Source organism: Lemur catta, chromosome 1 (assembly GCF_020740605.2).
Source record: "Lemur catta isolate mLemCat1 chromosome 1, mLemCat1.pri, whole genome shotgun sequence".
Taxonomy (NCBI): domain Eukaryota; kingdom Metazoa; phylum Chordata; class Mammalia; order Primates; family Lemuridae; genus Lemur; species Lemur catta.
Genome location: NC_059128.1, coordinates 213751233 through 213775701, shown reverse-complemented (window position 1 = coordinate 213775701; position 24469 = coordinate 213751233). Strand labels below are relative to the sequence as shown.

Sequence of the window (24469 nt, the reverse complement as noted above, 5' to 3'; positions counted from 1 at the left end):
TTTTGTGTTTGTGTTTTTGCAATACTCACTCCTTCCCTGCAAGAACAGAAAGAGAAGAGAGACATCATCATGAACTCTTTAGATTTTCTGCCACAGGTATTATTTTGAAGGGATTTTGTTTTACAGTGTTTCATAGAGATTACATTGGTTTACATGTGCTTTCACTCACGATCTTTTCTTGTATTTTTAAGAGACCAGATCTTGCTATGTCACGCAAACTGGAGCATGGTGGCTATTCTCAGACATGAACAAAGAGCACTGAGGTCTCCATCTCCTGGCCTCCAGGGATCCTCCTGTCCCAGCCCCTTAAGCAGCTGGGATTACAGGAGCACACAACTAGTAATGGTTCTTAAAAATGTGTTTGGATGTGCAAGGTACCCATCATAGCCACACTGAGACACAAGAGGAGTCCCAGCAAGACGGAATTCAGAAGCAAGGGAAGGGCAATTTATCCATTACAGAGTATGACAGAACTGAGTGTTCACCTAGTCCTAGCCCAACTCCATGCTGCCACCCATAAAGAAACTAAGGCCCAGAGGGGGCAGTTATTTGTGGGTCCCCAGAAAACCAATTAGAGACAGCAGTATGAAGACTAGAAGCCCAGGCTCCTGACGTCCAGGCAAGTGTTTTTTCACCAAACTTCATTACTGCTCAAGTTGAATGCCTTTAAAAATTCAGAGAATGACATATATGTAAAGCCCTACATTGAAGACCCTAAATTCCTTTTCTATACCAAAGGACATCTAAAGAGTTTAATCTTACATGTGATGTGTTAATTCGTGTATCTCAGGCAAAAAAAAAAAACCATACTGGGATAGATACATTTGTTTCTCAGTATCAGTCACAAAATAGATTTTGTTTTCTCCTCTGTATCCTCCTCAGTTTTCTATCAGGTCAATTGCAAGCAGCTGATCTGTCTTTTTTCCTAAACAGGGCTTATTGCTGAAAAGCAAATAAAATATCTTGGTGAATCGGGAAGCTGACTGCATCTATTTAATTCAATAGCAGAGATGGTCTGTGCTGATTCCTTTCATCCAGGGCAGCCAACATCACCAAATTCATAATGCTCCAATAAAGCTCAGGTTATAGAAAAACCATCTGATACCCCACCCAGACATCTAAAAGGGAGAGTTATTTTTAAAATCCACATTTTATGAGGCCACCTCGTTCTATTATAATTTGAAGGAAAGCAGGTAGCAGCATCCACTGGAAAAAAAGTGCACACAATTCCAAGACAAATCATATGGGTTTTATTTCTAATTTAGTTGCTGATTCATTATTCTGCACTACAGAGGTACAAAAATGAGATATTAAAATATCTGCTCTCTTTTTACCTCTTTAAGAGGGTGTGGTGAGAAATGATTTGAATCATACCCATTAAGAGCTCCCAGCTTCTTGGGAGTATGATAAGTAAACACAGTGAAGTTAGAACTGTTTTTTTAACCTGTAAGTGAATTGAATGTCTTTCCTAAACACAAAGAATGACTTTAATAGACAAAAGAGACCAGAATTAAGCCCACATCACACAGAAATGCATTTATGAGCACCCCACTCAGCCAACCTATTTCCACAAACAAAGTGGAGAGCCAAGGGAACATCTTCAAAACAGCTCCCAGTGGAAAGCTTACACTGCACATACTAAGAGTATGTGTGTATTTTTTTTTAATTTACTTTTTACTTGAAGACTCCTTATAGTACTTCCAATTAGAAATAATCCATCAAGCTACTTGTTTTATCAGCCTTGTTTTATACTTCTATGCCAGTATTTTATCAATGTGGTTCTTGTTTTCTAGATAGTGGGATATGCATCTGTATCCCTCATTAGACTGAAATCTAAGGAGATCCTCATTTTCGTCACTGTTCCTACTCCAAGAACTAGCAGTCTATTCTGAAGGAAATGTTGGGGGGGGGGGAAGTGGACAATCTTATCTGAAAAGAACAGTCTTCCAGGGGGACTTAATCATAATCCCAAGATACCCACATCTCTTGATAATCAGGGTGCAGAGTCTGAGCTCATACGCATGGACAGGCACTGCCGCATCTCCAGCCACCCACCCTCTAGTTACCCACAATCAGCTCAGCCAGGACACCAAGTTAGAAGGTATTACTGTTTTCTCTGAACTGACCCCCAAACTCAACTATTTATCTATTCCCATACACCTTCACTTGCCTGTAGGGTTCAGGCCAAACCAAGCTGACCTTCCTCCCATTACACAATCAAATGCATACTTACAGTTAAGTGAGGGGTCTCAAACTGACAGCCCAAATATATGTTGTATGTGTCCAAGAAACTTAGAAGAACTTAGTTTGAATTACTTCAGGTGAGTCAAGTATTTTTTCGTTCTTTCTAACCATCACCATTTCTTATTATATTACACTGAGTGCTTCATACATTTAAGCTGGAAGCCTGTCTAACTTCAATGGTTCCTTCTCCCTAGAATAACCTTCTCTTTCAAATGACCAAATTATTTCCTGAGCTTTCAAATAGAAATGATCATCAGAATTCCAACCGAAGTTTACATCTTTACTTTCCTCTGGCACTTAGCACTTTCTATCTTGATAAGAATTGTTGGTTTCATCTCCTGTCCCATAATAAACTGGGAGGTCCTTAGGGGAAGAATTTGCTCTTGGTTTATTCATTCATTCCCCAGATTGTCTCAAGTACAGCAAGCATCAAATGTTAGCTGGATGTAGGACCACTGAGCTGCTTGATGCTAAGAGGGATTATTCATAAAATGTACAATGTGAGTACTGTCCCCAAAGTTCTGCAGCCCAGCAGTCCGTCAATAATTGAACTCTGATCTGGTGTTCAATAATGGATGCCCATTTATTGTCTTTTCTAGTCATCCCTCAATATTTAAGCAATAAACACATTCCTGGGTACAATAATTTAGTTCACTTACAATCCAGTTTATTGACTTATCTGTCCCCCACCAACTCTTCAGTTACAGGCAGTGATAGACTCAGTTCTTTTATTTAAGGTTACAACCCTAGCTGAGCTTCTTGAAATTAGTAGATAATCAGTAAATTCTTGTTAAATTGACAAGAACACAAGCCTAAAATTTCAGACCTTTTGCCAGGAAAGATATTTTTATGAACCATCTCTATAATTAAAGAAATCCAGGTATGAGAATTCATTTAACATCTTACTGATAAAGACACATGTAGCCAACCACTAACACATATATTATTTCTTTTAAAGTATTACATTTTACTTTTAAATTTTCTAAATGAGATAACCCAGCAGACCATTTTACATGTTTTGAGATGAATCACAGCTAGAAATACCTATTTTAGGGTAGAGCCTTGTCTAGAAATTTCTTCTCTGTCATTATAACTGTATACCCTTGGGCCAGTCACTTCCCAAAACCCCACCTATAAGAATATATACTAAATCATTGGATTGTACCACTGGATCTAAAACTTCAGAGTTATCTGAAGGGCTTAGAGAAAGATTGCTGATTTACCTTTTCCTCCAGTTTCTGATTCAGTAGACCTGGAGTGGTACCCAAGAATTTGCATTTCTTAATAAGTTCTTAAGTAATGCTGATGCTGCTGACCCTGAGATCACACTATGAGAGCCACTGAATTAAACTCTATAGAAGTCCAGGCAGCTCTGACTTCATTATTATGCTAAGATTTAAGCCCAGTTATGTCAGTATATTCAAGTATATTCAATTCCAAAGCTCATGTTCTTAATGATTAGACTGGAAAAGGGAATATTATGTTAAGATAACTGAATGATACCCAAACAACTAATAGAAAAAAAAAAAAAAAGAAGATGGTTTCCTTGTGAGCTCTGAGACCTGAACAGAAAAAAGAACACATTGGCATTCACAAGAAGTTTGCCTGGTTCAAAACTTTGATTTTAGTTTGAAGAAAACTCAACTTTGTCTACTTTCAATTGGTAAATGATGGCCAAGTCAAATTTCACAGCATGTTAGCATGTCTTCAAATAGTACCTTATTTTTTTGCAAAAACAAAAATATAAATCTATGCAGATTCATATTTTTTTCTTGCAACAGTAATTGCTCTTATTTGGGATTAATAATTGTTTTAAAATTTAATACATTCTAAAGATTTAGAGCAACAACCATTACCACTGAGGACTGACCACATGTAAGGTGTTGTGGCAACTGCTTTACATGCCCTATCTCTACTCTCAAAACCGCTCTTCTGTAGTATGTCATCAATATCAACATCCTCACATTTTGCAGATTGGAAAACTGAGGCTCAGAAACATTCTGCAATTCACCTAAGGTCAGCCAAATAGTGAATTTAAACATAAGCAGCCATCTACCTCCAGAGCCTTAATTCTTTATACTTCCTCTAATAATGGATGGAGAAGCAGGTCTAGACATCCAGAAAGTTAGGTTTAGCTCCAGTTTTCTTACCAACTATCGGAAATGTTGGAGAAGTTACTAGCAATCAATTTGGATCTCAGTTTTCCCATATATTAAAGAAAGACTGAACTAGAACTAGAGCATGGCTATAGATACTAAACATAACATTCTAGAATTTTCCACGTTTTGTAGATTCAAACTACATTTTCTTGCTGAAGGAAAGGACAGGTGACTAACAGCATGAGTATTACTTCAAACAAATCAGATTCTTTTTAAGCCAGCATGCTAGAATTTCAACCTGATCAGTTTTTAAGAAGATGCAAGGTCAGAATCAGCTCCTGTGTTTCTGCTGAAATCCCTTTCTGTTTACCTGCCCTCTTCAACTTTGTCATTCTGAATGCATACACACTGAGCACAGTGTCTTAAGTAACATTGCTGAGGTTACACCAAAGACAGGTGTTAGGGGAACTATTTCCCCGGGGCTATCATTTCCAACTCTGCCTCCTCAAAAAAAAAGGGAGGGGACAGAAGGAAAAGGGTTTCTTTTCAGATTAAACACAGCAACTGCAAACACCTTCCTCTAGGCAATAAATTCTCTGCCAGTGCAGTGCTGCAGTTTACCCAAACACCAAAGCAAAAGCAAACAGTCCCTTTTGTATGGGAAGAGTTGTCACCTGTCAAGTGATATTTGTGAATTTCTAGAGAAGAGAAAAAAAGAAACCTCTTCCCTCATTTTATTAAGAAGCCTGTTTGTTCAAGGTTTGAAATGCATACTTGTGTTTAAGGTGAAATCCCTGACATGGCACTCTTGAACAAAGTGGTACCTTCCCATTGGCTATCCTGTACAAAGAACAGAACAGAAAAACAGTCAGCTCCTAGAGGAACATCTGAACTTAGTCTAAACTGAGTGAATATTGACCTACTCCATACATAGCTAAAAACCCATTTTCCACAAATTGGAGGGTTTTTGCTACATGGAATATATTTTCTTATTTGTTTCATTCATATTCATAGACAATACCCAATGCCTATTTTACACAAATTATTTTTAAATGGTTGTTTTATTTATTATTTTTATTTATTTAAAAATTTTTTTTGAGATAGGGTCTCACTCTGTCACCTGGGCTAGAGTGCAGTGGTGTGATCATAGCTCACTGCAACCTGAAATTACTGGGCTCAAGGGATCCTCCTGCCTCAGCCTCCCAAGCATCTGAGACTATAGGCATGTGGCACCATGCTAAGCTAATAAATGATTGTTTTAATGGTACTAGCCAAGGAGTAAGAGTACTAGGGATTCTAAAAGCAAGAGTTAAGAAGTGCTAGAAGGAAAAGGAGAAAAATGTTATGCCCATTCCCATGTTTAAGGTTAATCCTAGATGAACGCTTGGAAATATACTTTGTCTATCCCTCTTTCCTCATATTGTTTCCATCCCAGCTAGGTCTGTTCACCTCACTCCTAGATGCTTTATTCGCCAAGATGTCTTACTCATCTCCAACCTAAATGACTAGCCCTTCCCTAGACTACAATCAAAGGTATATCTAGACAGACTATTTCATCTTGATGACAAATAACTAGACAAGCCCTCAGTCAACCAGAGGCATTTGTATTTTTTAAAAAGAGACTTGTATAAACAATTGATTTTAAGTTTTTAAATGCTTTTGTGCAGTTGGTGGGAGTATAAATTGATAACAATAACAAAAAAACCTCATGAAAAGAAATTTGATAAGATTGATGGTTGTACACTGTTACCCAATAATTACACTTCTTAGCATGTAGGACAAGAAAATATTCTATATTTAAATATTTTTCTTAAAAATATGAGAACAGTTAAGTCATGGTACATCTATTTAATAAAATATAAAATGATATATAATAAAGAAATTAAACTTGTTTTGAAGATTAGTAAATAAGAAAAAAATGTTCACCATACAATACAAAGAAAAAGAAGTATATTACAACATATATGTATAACATGATCCCAAATATGTTTTACAAATTCTCTTCAAGAAAAAAAAAAAGCATAAAAAAAACTAACGCATTCATAATTATTATCACTAGTTAGGGATTTATATGCTTTTGATACTTCTAATGTTATCTTTAGTTGTATTGCTATTATAATCAGAGAAATTTATAAATTAGTATTTTATTATAAAAACATATATTTACCTTCCTCCCAGAATTTTTATGAAAAATAGCATAGACAGACAACTGATAACAAAAATTACAATTTTTGATTGGCTATATTCATATACCAGGAAATTTGAATGAAACAAATCAATAAAAGAAATCATCACAATTCTCTGCGGCCAATGATAGATACTATGTTTCTCTATGCAAATGAGGAAAGAGAAGCTCAAAGAGATCACCAAGGTCACACAGCTAAAAGTACATATATGTACAGAGAGAGAGAGAGAGTTTAAACTCTAGTGTGTCTGACTACAAATCCCACGCAGTAATTCCAAAGTAAATAGTAAATCATAAAGCCTTACATTAAATATAAGGTAGTCATCAAAGGAAAGGGAAGAAAAGCCTTTAATCAAATCTGCCTATACTGAATTTTAGTGGTTTTCTGGATAACCAGAAAAAAGGGTAGTCGACATGGTGGAATAGTACGGAACTTGAAAAGGAACAAGAGAATGTATAGGAGGAAAAAAAGGAAGGTGATGGTAGTGGTGTGATGATGGCTCTAAAAGGCTGATGGAGACCAATGTAGGAAGAGAAGAGAAAGAAAATAAAGATACTTTCTTTGTAGTGAGCCCTAGATATCTGTGTCAGACTCACAGTTGGGGGTCACTGTGCTTCTCAGAAGTCTGGGAGACCAAGACATATCGAAAATGACTGCTGTTCATATGACATATCAGAAATCAGCTACTTTCTACCTTCTTGATCCAGGAGGAGGTATACAAGGTAGAAAACTTAGACTGATTGAGTGACTCATGTGGTAATGTTGTTTGTTAACTAGCTCCTTGCTGCCTGACTGGATTTAAGTCAAAGTAGTTTTCAGTGGCCTACTGAAAAATATTTCACTCACAGAGTGTGTATTTATTACATATTTAAAGAATAAAATTTAGCAAATGAAGATTTGAAGCAATCAGAAACTGATATAGTCTAATTCTCTACAGAAAATATCTGTAGCTTTGGTTCAAATTGAGTTATACATTCGCAAACGTGTGTGTGTGCGTGTGTGTGTGCGCGTGTGTCTGCACATGCAGGCAGAGGTAGGCAGGGAGGGAGGGAGGAAGAAGAGAGGAATGAAGGGAAAGTTTATACAATTTTGATTAATTAAAAATTCAACAAATTAGACCTTTAACCTGGTTATGGTCCCACTTAGAAAAGATAGATATTATTTAACTTGAAAAAATTATGATTTTGAAAAAGATGCTTGAAGTTTCCTACTCTTCTTGCTAATGTCCAGGCAGAACCACAGCTTCTGGTACAAAGGAAGAGCAAAAGCAATAATATCATATTTAATAAAATAGACTTCTCCAGGGCCCTACTTTGACAACTGAAAGTAAAAATTATAACAGTTTCTGATGGTGTCTTCAATGTATACAAATACATGACTACAACATAAAGGAGAGTTATAAAACCAATACTATGGTAAGGTTTCTACATTCATTTGAAGTGGTAAAATATTGATTCTCAGTAAATTCAAAAATAATTAATATTGAGATTCCTAGAGCAACTGTTGAAAACATGCAAAGAGATATAACCAAAAACAAAATTGAATACTAAAAATCAAATAATAAAGAAGGCAGAATATCTTCCAAATTTTTTAGAGCAATATTTGTGAAACCATGGATAAGTCAAAGATTCATGTTATTAATAATAGGTCAATTCATCAAGAAAATATAACAATCTTAAATATGATGCACCCAACAACAGAGCTTCAATATACATGTAACAAAAACCGACAGATTTGAAAGGAGAAAGACACACCCATAATTAGAGTTGAAGACTTCAACACTCTTTTCTCAGTAATAGAACTAGTAGACAGAAAATCAGAAAGGATATAGAAAAACTGCACAGTATCATAAAAACTGTACCTAATTGATATTTATAGAACATTCTACCCAACAAAAGCAGAATATACACTCTTTTCAAGTGTCCAGGGAATATGCATCAAGATAAACCATACTGACTCAAGAAACAAACCTTAAAAAATTTGAAAATTTTGAAATTGTACAAGTATGTTTTTTGATCATAATGAAATCAAACTAGAAGTTAATGTGGAAAGATAACAGAAAATATCCAACACTTGGTAATTAACCAACATGCTTCTGAATACTTAGAGGTCAAAGATGAAGTCTCAAGAGAAATTAGAAAATATTTTAAACTGAACAAAATTGAAAATACAATATCTCAAAATTTACTGAATATAGCGAATGTAGTGCCTAATAGTAAAATTATAGAAGTACACGCTAACATTAAAAAAGAAGAAAGGTCTCAACTCAATAAAATAAACTTCTAATTCAAGAAAGTAGAAAAGACTAAAAATAAATCCAAAGAAACAGGAAAAAAAAAAAAGACCAGAAATAATGAAGTTAACAGAAAGACAATAGAAACAGTGAAACCAGAAAGCTGAGCTGCTTCTTTGAAAGATAAATGAAATTGACAAATCTCTGACAGAAAACACAAATTACCCAAATCAGAAATGAAAGCAGAGGATATCATTACAGATCCCACCAAATTAAAAGGATAATAAGGGGATATTCTCAACAATTTTATGTAAATAAATACAACTTTGATGAAATTAACCAATTACTCAAAAACCACAATTTACCAAAATTTACCCAAGATAAAATAGATAATCTCAATAGTCCTATATTTATTAGAGAAATTGAACTCATAATTAGGGAGATTTTCAAAAAAATTTCAGGACCAAATGGTTTCATTGGCAAGTTCTATCAAACATGTAAAAAGAAATTATATCAATTCTTTCCAGAATTTTTTCCAGAATATAAAAGATACTTCACGTAAAGCACAAATACTGAGGATCACATACAATAGGACCACCAAGATAAAAATAACTACACATCATAACTACTAATATCATCTCTCAATGGTGGGGTTAACACTTATTTGCTTTAAATTACAGTTTCCTTTCTATTAAAGTCCAATTTTACTTTCTTTTTGGGTCTTCAATTTTTTTTATTGATAGATACTTTATTATACATATTTATGGGGTATATATGATATTTTGTTACATGAATAGAATGTGTAACATGAAGTCAGTGTATTTGGGTTATCCAATACCTGAGTATTTATCATTTCTAAGTGTTGGGAATGTTTCCAGTCTTTTCTCCTAGCTACTTTGAAATATTAATATATAACACATTTTTGTTAACTATAGTCACACTACTCTACTATCCACCATTAGAATTTATACCTTTTATCTAACTGTATGTTTGTACCCATTTAAAAAGCTCTTTAAATCCCCCCTCCCACGTATATACTCTTCCCAGCCTCTGGTATCTATCATTTTACTCTTTACCTCCAGGAATCTAACTTTTTGTTGTTGTTCAAAGACTGAGTCTCACTCTGTCACCCTGGCAAGAATGCAGTGGTGTTGTCATGGCTCACTGCAATTTCAAACTGCTGGGCTGCAGTGATCCTCATGCCTCAGCCTCCCCAGTAGCTGGGACTACAGGCATGTGCCACCATGCCTGGTTAGTTTTTCTTTTCTTTTTTTTATTTCAGCATATTACGGAGGTCCAAATGTTTAGGTTACGTATATTGCCCTTGCCCCACCCAAGTCAGAGCTTCAAGTGTGTCCATCCCCCAGATGGTGCACACTACACCCATTATGTGTGTATATACCCATCCCCTCCTCCCCAATCCCTGACACCCGAAGAATGTTATTACTACATATGCACTTAAGTGTTGATCAGTTAATACCAATTTGATGGTGAGTACACGTGGTGCTTGTTTCTCCATTCTTGGGATACTTCACTTAACAGAATGGGTTCCAGCTCTATCCAGGATAATATAAGAGGTGCTATATCACCATTCTTTTTTGTAGCTGAGTAGAACTCCATGGTATACATATACCACATTTTATTAATCCACTCACATATTGATGGGCACTTGGGTTATTTCTACGTTTTTGCAATTGTGAACTGTGCTGCTATAAACATTCGGGTGCAGATGTCTTTTTTATAGAATGTCTTTTGTTCTTTTGGGTAGATGCCCAGTAATGAGATTGCTGGATCAAATAAGGTCTACTTGTATCTCTTTGAAGTATCTCCATATTGCTTTCCACAGAGGTTGTACTAGTTTGCAGTCCCACCAGCAGTGTATGAGTGTTCCTATCTCTCTGCATCCATGCCAACATTTATTGTTTGGGGACTTTTTGATAAAGGCCATTCTCACTGGGGATAAGTGATATCTCATTGTGATTTTGATTTGCATTTCCCTGATGATTAGAGACGGTGAGCATTTTTTCACATTTCTTGGCCATTCATCTTCTTTTTGAAAAGTTTTTGTTCATGTCCTTTGCCCACTTTTTAATAGGGTTGTTTGATTTTTTTCTTGCTGATTTTCCTGAGTTCTATAGAGATTCTAGTTATCAGCCCTTTATTGGATGTGTAACATGCAAATATTTTCTCCTATTCTGTAGGTTGTCTGTTTGCTCTCATGATAGTTTCCTTGGCTGTGCAGAAGGTTTTTAATTTGATCAAGTTCCATTTATTTATTTTTGTTGTTGCTGTGATTGCCTTTGGGGTCTTCTTCATAAATTCTTTGCCTAGGCCAATGTCTATAAGAGTTTTTCCAACATTTTCTTCTAGAATTCTTATAGTTTGACCCCTTAGGTTTAAGTTTGTTATCCACTGTGAGTTGATTTTTGTGGGAGGTGAGAGGTGTGGATCTTGTTTCAGTCTTCTACATGTGGCTATCCAGTTTTCCCAGCACCATTTATTAAATAAGGATTCTTTTCCCCAATGTATGTTTTCATATGCTTTGTCAAAGATCAGATGGCTATATGAGGAAGGTTTTATATCTGGGTTCTCAGTTCTGTTCGATTGGTCTACGTCTCTGTTCTTGTGCGAGTACCATGCTGTTTTAGTTACTATAGCCTTCTAGTATAGCTTGAAGTCTGGTAAATGGATGCCTCCCAATTTGTTCTTTTTGCTTAAGATTGCTTTTGCTATATGGGGTCTTCTCTGGTTCCATACGAAGTGTAGAATTTTTTTTTCTACATCTGTGAAAAATGATGTTGGTGTTTTAATACGGATTGCATTGAATCTGTAGATCACTTTGGGTAGTATAGACATTTTAACAATGTTGATTCTGCCGACCCATGAGCATGGTATGGTTTTCCACCTGTTTATGTCCTGTGCTATTTCCTTCCTCAGTGTTTTGTAGTTCTCCCTGTAGAGGTCTTTTACCTCCTTAGTTAAATATATTCCTAGGTATTTTACTTTCTTTGTTGCTGTTGTGAAGAGCGTTGAGTCTTTGATTTGGTTCTCAGTTTGACTGCTGTTGGCATATAGGAATGCTACTGATTTCTGTACATTGATTTTGTAACACGAGACTTTGTTGAATTTGTTTATCAATTCCAGTAGAAGGGTTTCTTTTTCTTTTTTTTTTTTGTTTTTTGCTTTTTTTTTGTTTTTTTATTTTAGCACTTTGAATATATCAAATTCTGTCCTGGCCTGTAAGGTTTCTGCTGAGAAGACTGCTGTTAATTTGATGGGGTTTCTTTTTATAAAAGAATAAACACTCTTCTCTCGCCGTTTTTAGAATTCTGTGTTTGTTGTTCACTTTTGACAGTTTGATTGTAATGCGCTATCAGGAAGACATTTTTGTACTGTATCCAATGGGTATTTTTGAGCCTCTTGTATCTGGGTATCTAAATCTCCTGGTAGACTTGGAAAGTTTTCATCTATTATTTTGCTAAATAGGTCTTCTACTCTATTTTTTTTTCCTCTTCCTCTTCTGAAACACCAAAAATTTTAATACGTGGTTGCTTTATTGTGTCCCCAATGTCACATAGGATCATTCTTTTCTATTCTTTTTAATTTTGTCTGACTAGATTATTTTAAAATACCTGTCTTCAAGTTCTGACATTCTTTCTTCTGCTTGGTCTAATTCATTATTGAAGTTTTTCAAGTGTATTTTTTTATTTCTTTTAAGGAATTCTTCATTTCCGGAATTGCTGTCTGTTTCTCTTTTTATGATATCTGTGGTAAATTTCTCATTCATATCCTGAATTATCTTTCTGATTTCTCTGTATTATTTTTCAATATTCTCTTGTATCTCATCGAACTTTAGTATCAACATTTTGAATTGTTTTCCAGGATTTCATAAATTGCTTTTTGATTGGGATCTATTGCTGAAGGATTATTTTTCCTTGGTGGTATCATATTTCCTTGCCTTTTCATGTTTCCTGTGTCCTTATATTAATATCTGTGTATCTGATGTAATAGTCTCTTCCTTCAATTTTTTGAATTTGCTTTCATAGGGGAGGACTTTTTCCTGAAGATGCATCCATGGTGTTGGTTGAGTAGGGCACTTTGGCTCTAATCCTGGGTGTTTTCAGTAATATAGTTTCTGTATGATTTCTTCAGCTGTCAACATTATCAGTGGTGTCTGTGATTTCCATGGTGGCTTAGGGTGCTTCTGTTAGTGGAGGCTGTGGTGAAGTTTTGGTGGAGTCTGGATCCAGGTGGACCAGTCTTCAGGCTACCAAGTGGTAGCAGTGGTGAGCTGAATGTACCTTTCCTTGGGCCCAAGGGGATGGCATACACTGCCAACGGTGTTAGTGGGTTCAGGCAGGCTGATTCTTGGGCCTGTAAGCTGGCTTTCTTGGGAGCTGAGAATGGCAGTAGTGGGCTGGGTGGTTCTAGAGCCCCTGAACAGTGGGTGTGATGCAGGCAATGGCAGTAGCACTGGTGGGACAACCGTCTAGGATCTATGTGGTCCATGCTGGTATTGGCTGTGGCTGTAACAGGCTGGGCAGGATAGTCCCCAGGCCCACAGGTAGCACATATGGTGGGCAACTGTTGTGGTGGTAGTAGCAGGTTGGATGGGCCTGACCTCAGACTTTAGGAAGAGTGCTCAGGTGCCAACGGTCATAGACTGGGCTGAGCAATCCCCAGGCCCCTGGACAGTGTGCTCTTGGGCACTGGGGTGGGAGGTCCAGGCTGAGAAGACCTGTCCTTAAGTTCCTGGTGGTGTATGCAGGTGCTGGCTGTCACAGGGGCTGGGTGATCCTCAGGCAGCCAAGAGAATGCTCACATGAGGGCAGCAGCAGCTATCCTTCAGTACTGCTACAGGGCAGGGCTGGGTTGCTTTCAGTAGAAACAGCCATAGGCAGATAGCTAGGGGCATGGGCTTTCCTTGCCCCCAATTCCCCCTTGCAGCCCCCAGCAGTGGGCTGCAGGCAGTGGAATTTGTCCTTGGGGCATGTGAACACCCTGCTGTTGGGGAGGCAGGTTCACTGTCAGTGGCTCCTGTCTTGGCCCTGATGTCAGCAGCTGTGGGCAGGGAATGTCAATGGGGAGATGCAGGAGCTGTTGGGCCTCAGGGCAGGATGCAGTAGGATGGGGCTGGGCTATCAAAATGGTGCCCTGTTGCAGTTGCTTAGGATTCAGATTTGTGGGACTCAGCATGTGCTCCTTCTTGGGAACGATGCCTTTGTGTGGTCTCTAGGCAGCTTCCTATGTTACACTTGGGGCCTGTCAGGGTCAAGGCCTCTCCTGTAGCTGGGATTGTAGGTGACCACAGTGGGAATGTGGCCTGCTGGGGTCTCTCACTTATTCTTTCCTCATATTAGAGAGCCTCTCTAGGCTCCCAGCTGATCTCAGTTGAGCAGGCTTCCTTAATTCCCTCTTCTTCCTTGCTTTCAGCACTTCCTATCACTTCTCTGTTGAATTCAAGTGTTCTCTCTTGGATGATCTATTTGAAGTATGATCATCTACTTGCTATTTTGGTTGCCCTCTATGGAAGAGGAAAGTACTAGATGCATCTAGAAAGTCATCTTAAAGTCTCTCGCCAAAACTTTAAAGTATATAAAATTCAATTAGGACTTATCATTTTAGTTACTATAACTAAAATGGGTCAATACAATAACTAAGTGGGTGTGACCTCAGACCCTAGGAGGAGTGCTCAGATGCCAACAGTGGTGGACTGGGCCCCTGGATGGTGTGCTCTCAGGCACTGGGGGGCTGGGCCCGAGCTGGGTGGACCTGTTCTTAAACCCCCTGTTGGTGCAATGAAGCCTTCATTTCTCTGTGTGTGTGTGCATGTGTGTATGTTTGTGTGTATACTTATTCATATTTGAATAGTTTTGTGTAATAAATACCTAAAACTGGAATTTATGGTCCAAAGGGAAAACACATTTAAAATGAAATAAATTAAAATGGATAAATTACCTTCAAATGTATCTCATTAATTTACACACCACAAGAAATGAAAGATTATCTATTTTCCATTAATCTCAACAGCACTGTCTATCATCATCCATTTAAATGTCTGCTAATCAGAAAGATATGATAAATATTCTCATTCAAATCTCAAATTCTTTATCAGTATCAATATAATCTGAATCTTGGATTATAAAAGATGTAGAACATTATGCTAGGTGCTTTGGCCTAAGCCTTCCCGAATATAAACACACTACCTAGATATTGGTCTTTTGACATGTACAGCTGAAGACTTCTCTTCTGGGACAGTGTAGTAAGGATTTAGGAGGAAAAACTCAATTCAGCTTAAAAGGGTATCCTTCAAAGTACAAGGAATAAACAGGTGCAAAAGTATGAGTTTTATAGTTATCATCAATCATTCCAGAAGAATAAAGTATTAATATCATCATCTACCTTTTAAAGATATGACAGATATGCTTACAGTTTATAAATAATACAAAGCTGAGATATGAAGTAATATATTAGACAACAAAATCAAGAACTAACAAGGTTTGGAAACAGACTAAAATGTAAAATTTTTTTAGACACTCCATTCACCTTCATTTACTAACCCAATGACGTTCATTTTTCAGTGACATTAAAATCATTCTAATTAAGACACACATTCTCTGCAATTCTAATTTTCTTTGTTAATAATCAAAGAACATTTTGATTCCATTCCATGACTAGTATTAGAGGTTGTACCGAAAAAAAAAAATCAGTAAAAATGGGATGAATTTCTCAATTTCAAGATTTCTGTCCTTCATAATCTGACAAGTTTTTTCATGTCTTTAGGTCATATTTGTTACAAAGTGAAAGACTGTTTGGCTGAGATCCCAACTTAAAATATTATATTCAGGAGGAAAGTAATTTACGTGCAGACTTTGGGAACTATTCAGCTATTAACCTCTACACAGAAAAAAGAAAACATGCTACCAAACAATGAAACAAATGAACCTTACTTGCACCAGTTGCAGCAGCAGTTTAGAAGGAGTAAGAATCTAAGAGGGTTCTACTTCTTACTTTCTAAACCAGAACACTAGTTGTTAACATCCTGAGCAAGGTTATCATTTGGCCACTCCCATTGCTGAGAACTACTGTCACCTAGGCCCTTTTACGTGGTTTTCACACATGGACATACATGAGGATGTTGGAATAGTCCTAAGAGAAGACCCAGAATTCATATAAAACTATAATTTATTAGGAATGTCTCAGTTTTTAACAAAGACAGGGAAGCCACAGATAGGCAAGTTTGTTTATTCACTTAAATTCATTCTCACTCTACTTTTATGTTCCTTTCAATACAGTTTCTCCCAAGTGTCCGATTTTGTATACCTCAATGGCAAAACCCTATTTCATTCTATTTTCTAGTTCTTTGTGAATCCCCTACTATGGGAACCTACTATGTGCTCTCAAGAACTGGGCATAACAAAACACAGTCCCTGTCCTCTTTAGAGAGAGAAATAAACTATAATAGTGTGCAATAGGTAATATAACAAGATATGCCTAGATTGCTTCAGAGGAATGGTCTCTAATTCCGACTGGTGAGGAAGAGTGATACAAAAAGGGTTCTCAGGCCAGGCACGGTGGCTCACGCCTGTAATCCTAGCACTCTGGGAGGCCGAGGCGGGTGGATCGCTCAAGGACAGGAGTTCGAGACCAGCCTGAGCAAGAGTGAGACCCCGTCTCTACTAAAAATAGAAATAAATTATCTGGACAACTAAAAAATATATATATAGAGAGAGAAAAAATTAGCCGGGCATGGTGGTGCATGCCTGTAGTCCTAGCTACTCGGGAGGCTGAGGCAGTAGGATCGCTTAAGCCCAGGAGTTTGAGGTTGCTGTGAGCTAGGCTGATGCCACGGCACTCACTCTAGCCAGGGCAACAAAGCGACACTCTGTCTCAAAAAAAAAAAAAAAGGGTTCTCAGAGAAGATAACACAAACTGAGCATTGATGGACAGATAGGAACTGGCTAGAGAGAAGTAAATGGGAATGACATTCTCAACGAGAAAATTTCCAAGAATATAAAGAAGTAAAAAATAGCATGGCACATTAAGAAACCATGTTTCAGTCTGTAAAGATAATAATAATTGTAAATTCAAATTAAAAAGCTTGTAATTCTCTATTTTAAACTTTATAACTTTTCCCTTACTTTCATGAGTCCCAGAATCAGAATAGAAAATCCCTGGAGAGAATACAAAAACATAGGTTTGCCTGGGCTGGTGCTACCCTTCAACTTAAGAGGCAATATTCTGGCCCGGCGCGGTGGCTCACGCCTGTAATCCTAGCACTCTGGGAGGCCGCGGCGGGTGGATTGCTCAAGGTCAAGAGTTCGAGACCAGCCTGAGCAAGAGTGAGACCCTGTCTCTACTAAAAATAGAAAGAAATTATCTGGACAACTAAAATATACACATAGAAAAAAAAAATTAGCCAGGCGTGGTGGCGCTTGCCTGTAGTCCCAGCTACTGGGGAGGCTGAGGCAGTAGGATCCCTTAAGCTCAGGAGTTTGAGGTTGCTGTGAGCTAAGCTGACACCACGGCACTCACTCTAGCCCAGGCAACACAGAGAGACTCTGTCTCAAAAAAAAAAAAAAAAAAAAGAGGCAGTATTCTTATATGAATTGGGAATGTCCTAATTTTTAAGTCATTGTCAAATCAGGATTTATACATATTTATGTTCAATTATAATACATTTTAAGGCCTTAAAGGACCTGCTCTTTGGAATTATCTGATAGTTTCATTTTGCTAGCTCTAGGATAATTGAGAACTACATCTATATTGGAAGGGAAGGTACCAATGAAAAAATGTATTTTCCCTTATCAATTTATTTATAAAGCATGAGTGTATATGTAGGGTTACAACTGTCTATTTTTAATCGTTTCCTCTCCCCTTTCCCTATTTCATCTTCTCCCAATACTAACAAGTACAATCTATATATTAAAAAGTATATAGTGAAATTCCATTGAAATCTCATGTCAAATGAGTTAGGCAAGACATTCTCCTTAATCATGTCAGGAGACACTCTATAACACCCTATTCTCTTTCTAGCTGTTTCCCCAATTTTTCTGGAAAATTTTTATAGAAAAAATAGCAGAATTTGTGTGGTGAATAAGTGATAAAGAAAACCCACCAGCATTATAGACTGCACAAACACATGAAATTTCATCTTAGCATCTCAGAAAAAAGTTTTAGTATCATTAACCCATTTAACTCCTTAGTTTTCCTGGGAAATGTGTGGGCCCTAAGATCTTATCATTTTATAAATAAGAAACTGGGGCCTATGGTCATGAGTGATTCAGTAATAAAAGCTAATAAAAGCCTATTTCATGCATTAGTTTTCTTCTTTCCTTTTAGTCTATCATCAAGTACTTAAACTTGTGTGTGAAAATAGAATTATTTCCTCCTCCTTCATTAAAGAAGTATCCTTCTTTAGCTTAGTCCCATAGCGCAAAGTGCTCTGGATAGAATTTAGATCTAGATTCTGATTTTTTTCTCTACCTCTACCAGTCAGAAAACCTTGGGCTAGTATCATCCTCTGTAAGTTGAGACTGACATGAAGAACAATTCATACAAAAGATATAAAGAATTATTTCCAATTTCCTCCGCTAGACCAGTGGAAAGACACACATTACGGAGAGTAGAAGCAAACCCAGAATCATAAACTACTCCTAATCTTCTCTTGGCTGACCATATTGACTCTTCCCATTCAGACCCACTTGCCCTTTTACATGCCATTTAAAAGACATGCTTAGCAGAGATATGGATGGCACGGCCCACAGATTAAAGAGGAAGCCCACGCCACTTACCCACATGGGGTCACTGAGGTCCGAGTCCTGCATGCGGATACAGTCCATGCTAATCTCAATCTTGTTTGTTGCACCATTTTCTGATGGTTCGTCCACAAAGTTCAAGTCAATGGGCTGAACTGAACATATAGGCCTAACATAAAGAAAAGAAAAAAAAAGTGCATTAGGTATGGAAAAGGATTAAAATAGACTCAGTTGGCAACAATGAGCACTTTCTCCTTCAGTGTTGGCAAAGCTCATTGCTTGTTTAGAATCAGAAATCCTAAATTTGAATCCTGGTTTAACTGCCTATCAGATGTATAATTTCAAGCAATTCAAATCTAATTGCTATTTGTTAAATGGGAATGACGACCACTGCCCTCTTCAAAGAATTACTGGGTAAAATGCAGGAAACAAAAAATGTATCAGAGATAAGAGTATTTTATACCTTATCCCATAGTGTCCCCAGTGCTCTGATATTCTCTTCACCTTCTCCTTAAGTTATTTACTTAACCAAACATGCTTTTAATAAAGGAATAATAATACTTTTCATTGCAAAACATAAAAAACCAACAAAATTTAGCATTTTATCTTCTCAGGGAATACCTGCATTGTAACAGTTATAACAGTGGGTAAGTCTTCGAGCCAAACGAATGGACTGTGAGTACAAGAGAGACATTGGAGGAGCTATTTTGGGTTGCACAGGAAAGGCCTCCTAGACCCTCCAAAATTATATCACCTTGGAATAATAATGGTCTTTTGGTATCAGAAACTGAACAAATCACCACTGAATTCTCAACACAGAGATAACATTGGAGGCATTAAATTTTCCTAACATTAACTAATTTTTATTAGTAAAGCAATAGTTGACCCTTCACATTTACCTATTTACAATAATTCAAGTACAACATTTCTTGCTTGTTTGATACTTACTGTTCCAGAAAATCCCAGATATGCTGGAAAACCTCAGGACTGAGGAATTCACTTGTCTGTGTGCTCTGAGACATGGTGGATCGGTAATAACTTTCTTTCCAAGAGAAATGAGCTGGGGTTTCTACGAAACTTAAAAGAACAAAAATGAAACTAGGATTATAGTTTCTGTATTTATAATATCAAAGCATACTCTATCAAGAAAACATCAAGTAAATCTATAACGTCCTGCAGGTATATGTAGTACATCTTTACAAGTTGAAAAATTGGCATTTCTCTGGGCAGTGTTATGGATCTAAATGTGCCATAAAATCAAACAGACCTTAAATGCGAGACAGTCCCGTCTTCTATCAAAGGTCTTATTTTCTAACTAATAATATTATTATGCTTTATACTTCCACTATCCAACTTTTGCATTCTGCAGATTTCAAAAAGAAAATAAACATTCCCTCATTAAGTCTGACAGCAAGTCTGACCTATCATTAAACCTGTTTTATAACAAGTGTCAACTGATTATCTGCCCATTCTGCCTCCAGCAGGTAAGTAGTAGTATCAGAAAACAGAAATGAGCTCAGAGTACTTAAATTTTACCCTCAGATTAATCACACCTCTCATAACTACAATATTAGCATCACACTCAAGGACAATAAGCTCAAAATTCTAGACCAAAATTTTTTATTGTTTAATCACCCAGTATTTACCTTCATGTATGTGCAGATGGCCCTTGATTGGAGTGTAGAATTCTATGTTAGACTAAGAAATGAGCAAATATCTGAATACTTTGCAAGTGAACACTATTTCTGTTTGCTTCATTTTGCTGCTGGGTCCTCAAGTTGGCCTCCACTTAAAAAGTCTTTTTTTTTTTTTTTTTTTTTTATAAGAAATAGACACCCCCACATTCTGGATGGGTGTATAACTTGATGCTTCCCAGAAACTTATTTTAAAATTGAGTATCAAAAACTTAAAATGCATTCATGAATTGATCTGGTAGTTATACATCTGGAAATCAGTTCCAAGAAAATAGTAAGCATTGTGGACCCCAAATTCACATGTAAGGATGCTCAACATCAGTTTTCTTGGATGACGCATTCTCCAAATCTGAGTATGTTCTACAAAGAACATCTTAATATGTGATTCATTATGATAATTAGTGAGCTAACTTTAGGATAAAATTAGCTAAGCTCTTAATTATTACTGTTCATATTGTTAAATAAACAGTACATTAGGATAGTTAATCATCTTAAATTTTCAAATATGTATTCTGGTCCTGATCTAGTTAGACAATAGAAAATAATAGTACTGGATTTACTGATGATGGTTCCCAAGCTACCTGTAACAGCACCTTTATTTGCTCATATTAAACAAACATAGAACATCTATTCTTAGCCAGGAAGCATAATGGGCACTGGAAATAAAAAGTGAATAATATTGTCTCATTCTCTAAGATGTCATGGTATGGAAGGTAAGGCAGGAAACAAACCTATAATAAATGTGGTAACAGTGTAGACATCACTATAAAAACATGAAAATGAAATGTGTAATCTCATTTGAGGGGTCACGGGGTCAAGGAAAGGATCTTAAATGATGAGAAGGAATTAGCCAAGTCAGGCGAGAGGGCGGCACTCAATGGCAGTAGTGTAAACAACATACTAAAAATGGAAAATAACTTATTATATATGAGAAAAATCACAAGCAACTCTATTTTAGTATGGTATAAAAATTTCGGACAGAGAATTCTGGGAAATGATGCTGGAAAGAGAAGAAACATATGCTACGTTAAAAAACTTAAATACTTCAATACTGTGGTGAATACTGAAGGATATATTTTGTAAAATATTTTAAATGAACTTTTAATTGTAAGATAATTGTAGATTCACATGCAATTATAATAAATAATACAGAGAAATTCCATGTACCCTTTACCCAGTTTCTCCCAATGGAAACCTCTTGTAAAACTATGATATAATATTAAAACAAGGATATTAACATTGATAAAAATCCATTGATCTTACTCATAAATCCCTAGTTTACTTGTACTCATTTGAATGTGAGTGTATATATATGTATATTTAGTTCTATATAATTTTACCACTGCATAAAGTAGCATATTCACCTGTACTGTAAGTATTAAAGGATTTGAAGCATGAGATGAACACAGCCAGAATATGTTTTACATTGGTAAATCTGGACATTGTGGGATGGAAGGATTTACAACATATCAGTTTATGGGTAAAGCGGTTATTTAGAAGGTTGCTACACCAGTTCAGGTAAGACAATAGGAGAGCAAAATCAGTGAAAATGGGTAAGATGGGGACAAATTCAATTATTAGTGAAAAGGTTAAATCAGATATGGATTATGTTACTAATAAAGGAATAAATAAGAGTCAAGGCTGACTTTAAATTTCAAGCTTGCTTGAACTGAGTGGATGATGATTTCATGAATTATTCACTAATTAAATACAGCAGGAAAATCTGGCTTGCAGAAGAAGGAGAGACAATGAAATTATATCTTGGCATGTTGAGTTTTTAGTACCTATGGGATATATAAAAAGTGAAGGTGACTACTGAATAAGCCTTAAACTCTGGGGAAAAAGATAGGCCAGAAGTTTAGAAGCATAAATCCTCATCATAGGGTAAAAATGAATCCATGGATACAATGACCTATGCAGAATAGGTACAATGAGGAGAGGAAGAACTCCATTTAGAAAATCTGAAAACAGAACCTGAGTAGTTTATGGTATCTTAGAAGCCAAGGTAAAATCATTTTTAAAATGATCAATAGCATCAAATGTCAAAGGATACAGGAAGATAAAACCTGAAAAATACCTACTATGTTTCACATGAGGAGGTCACTGGCAACTTGGACCTTAGGACTTTCTGTAGATCAATGAGAGCACAAAGAAGATTTCAGCGGTTTGAGTAGTAAATAAAGATGTAAAATAAATGCTCTTTTGTTATAGTTGGATTAGAAGAGCTTCAATTATAACTAAAAAGGTTAAGCAGAAAGGAAGGAGCCAATGGAGAGAGAAAAATCCAAGATCTTGGAAAGAAATGGAATGGCATAGAGAAAGATTCCTAAAAAGGGCTGGTAGGAAAAGACCAAAGCATAGGTAGAGAAGATGGTCTTGAACTGAAGCCCCTTAACCTCTCATCCCAGGATGAAGTAAAAAAAAAAAAAAAAAAAAAAGCAAAATTAAATACAGATGTAAATGTTTTCATAGAAGATAAACAGAAGTCATGGATGATAACTTCAATTTTCTTGATGAATCAGGAGGAAGGTGAGGTCATCTGTTAAAAATGAGGGCGTCAGACATTGAGCGACTTGGAACAAAAAAGCGAGGGTTTAGAAATGTGGATGAGGTTAGGAAACATGAATTTGTCATGGCCCCAACTTGCACAGTTCTGTGATTCTCTCTTTTTACCAGGGAAGGGGGAGAAAAATAGATAAAAGTACTATTACTATTATTTCACTGGATAGGTGACGAGTGTCAGAGAATTAAGGAAACTGTGAAGACTAGCTTGGGATACAGATTGGAGAGGGAAGGAAGAGGAGCTAGGATACAGAAAGGAATGGAGGAATAAGAAAACTAAAAGTCACCACGAGGCCAAAAAGCAGATATACAGGGAATGAAGTAGCAAAGTTAAACTGGCAGAATGGAAGAGTGGGATGTCAGAATTTATAATGCATCCATAGTTGGAAGAACATCTGATAATCTAATATTTTTAGATTAAAAGGGTAAATTAATTTTTTTACTTCTTTTTTGAAGTTTGGGAAGACTTAGTTTATATACTGCCTAATAGTGAGTAGAAAGTAAAAATTAATAGATTTAATACTGAAGTCAAATTTATAAAGAATACTTCCATGATGACACTTTGGAATATGTTTGATTTACATTAAAATTTTTCTTCAGATAAAACTGAAGTACAAGAAAGTGGGGAAAATAAAAGTAAAAGCAATTTATAAACAGTGGGAAAAAATGGAGGTCAGTAAGTGCATGAATTATTCAAACCTCAAAATGCAAATAAATTCTCAATGAGTAGTCATGCACATGGACCCACAAGTACATCCCTGACATCCAAAGACCTAAACACTGTGCCTAACAGCCTGAAAGCCAGGTGAACACTAGAATGTAAATACAGCAACACAAAGCAGACTTTCAGCAGTAATGACATTCACTGTGTGAGAGTCAACATTTAAATAAAAGTGTAAGAGCATTTAAGTTGTCAGAAATTTAGGTGTAGTTTCTAAAGAAATTGCTCGTTAACATAATCTAGGTCTTAAACAATAAAGACCTGGGCAGATTCAAAAAAGAAAAAGTGTTAGACTGAAGACTCTATCACTTTCCCTAATGCAGAAGAGAGAAAAATAGCATTGCTTCCACAGTCATCATCTATTTCTATTTTTTTCTACTTATTTCCACATGGAAGTTCTGGTTTCTGTCTGTACTTACTTTGCCATTCCTTTGTTTCACTTTTCCTCCTGCTTTCTATGTAACTCCTAAAAGACATTCCCTGTATTTCTAATGCCACCACTAACCAGCTATGAAACCTTGGACAAGCCTCCAACTCCTCAAACTTCAGCTTCCTTTAGTGTGGCACAGAGATGAGCATCTCTGCCCTGCTGCCTTTCACATGCCTACCCAATCCTCAGCGCTCTCTTCCCCAGGACATACTTCCCAGTCCCTCATTTTAACTTTCTCCTTTGAACTTGCTTGTCCTTGTGTTTCACCTCATCAATGCTAGTTTCTCCTACTCTGTGTAACAATCTACTGTAGAGGATTTCAAGTAATCCGAAGGCAAAACTCGTATTTCTCATCTCTGTATTTCTCATAATTTTATAGCTCCTTGAGAATACAGTGGAACAACACAAGTTGTAGAAGGGGGCAGACTTGGGTTCCAGTATCAGCTCTACTACTGGCATGTTGAGGTGGTAGCCAAGTTACTTAATGTGTTTGAATCTCGGTTTCTTCAACTATCCTTCCCTCAGAGGGTGGCTGAGAGGCT

The 24469-nt window shown here is 36.6% G+C and overlaps 1 protein-coding gene across 3 annotated transcripts in view; it reads right to left on the bottom strand.

The window, feature by feature from the left end:
• TP63 (tumor protein p63) overlaps nt 1-24469 on the bottom strand; it is a 212833-nt gene that overhangs the window by 116831 nt on the left and 71533 nt on the right. For all 3 annotated transcript variants that reach the window (XM_045539921.1, XM_045539918.1, XM_045539919.1), the window contains exons 2-3: nt 19469-19597; nt 18557-18689 (exon numbers count right to left, since the gene is read on the bottom strand). In XM_045539921.1, coding sequence (XP_045395877.1) covers nt 18557-18689; nt 19469-19597 — 262 coding nt within the window. The remainder of the gene's footprint in view (nt 1-18556; nt 18690-19468; nt 19598-24469) is intronic.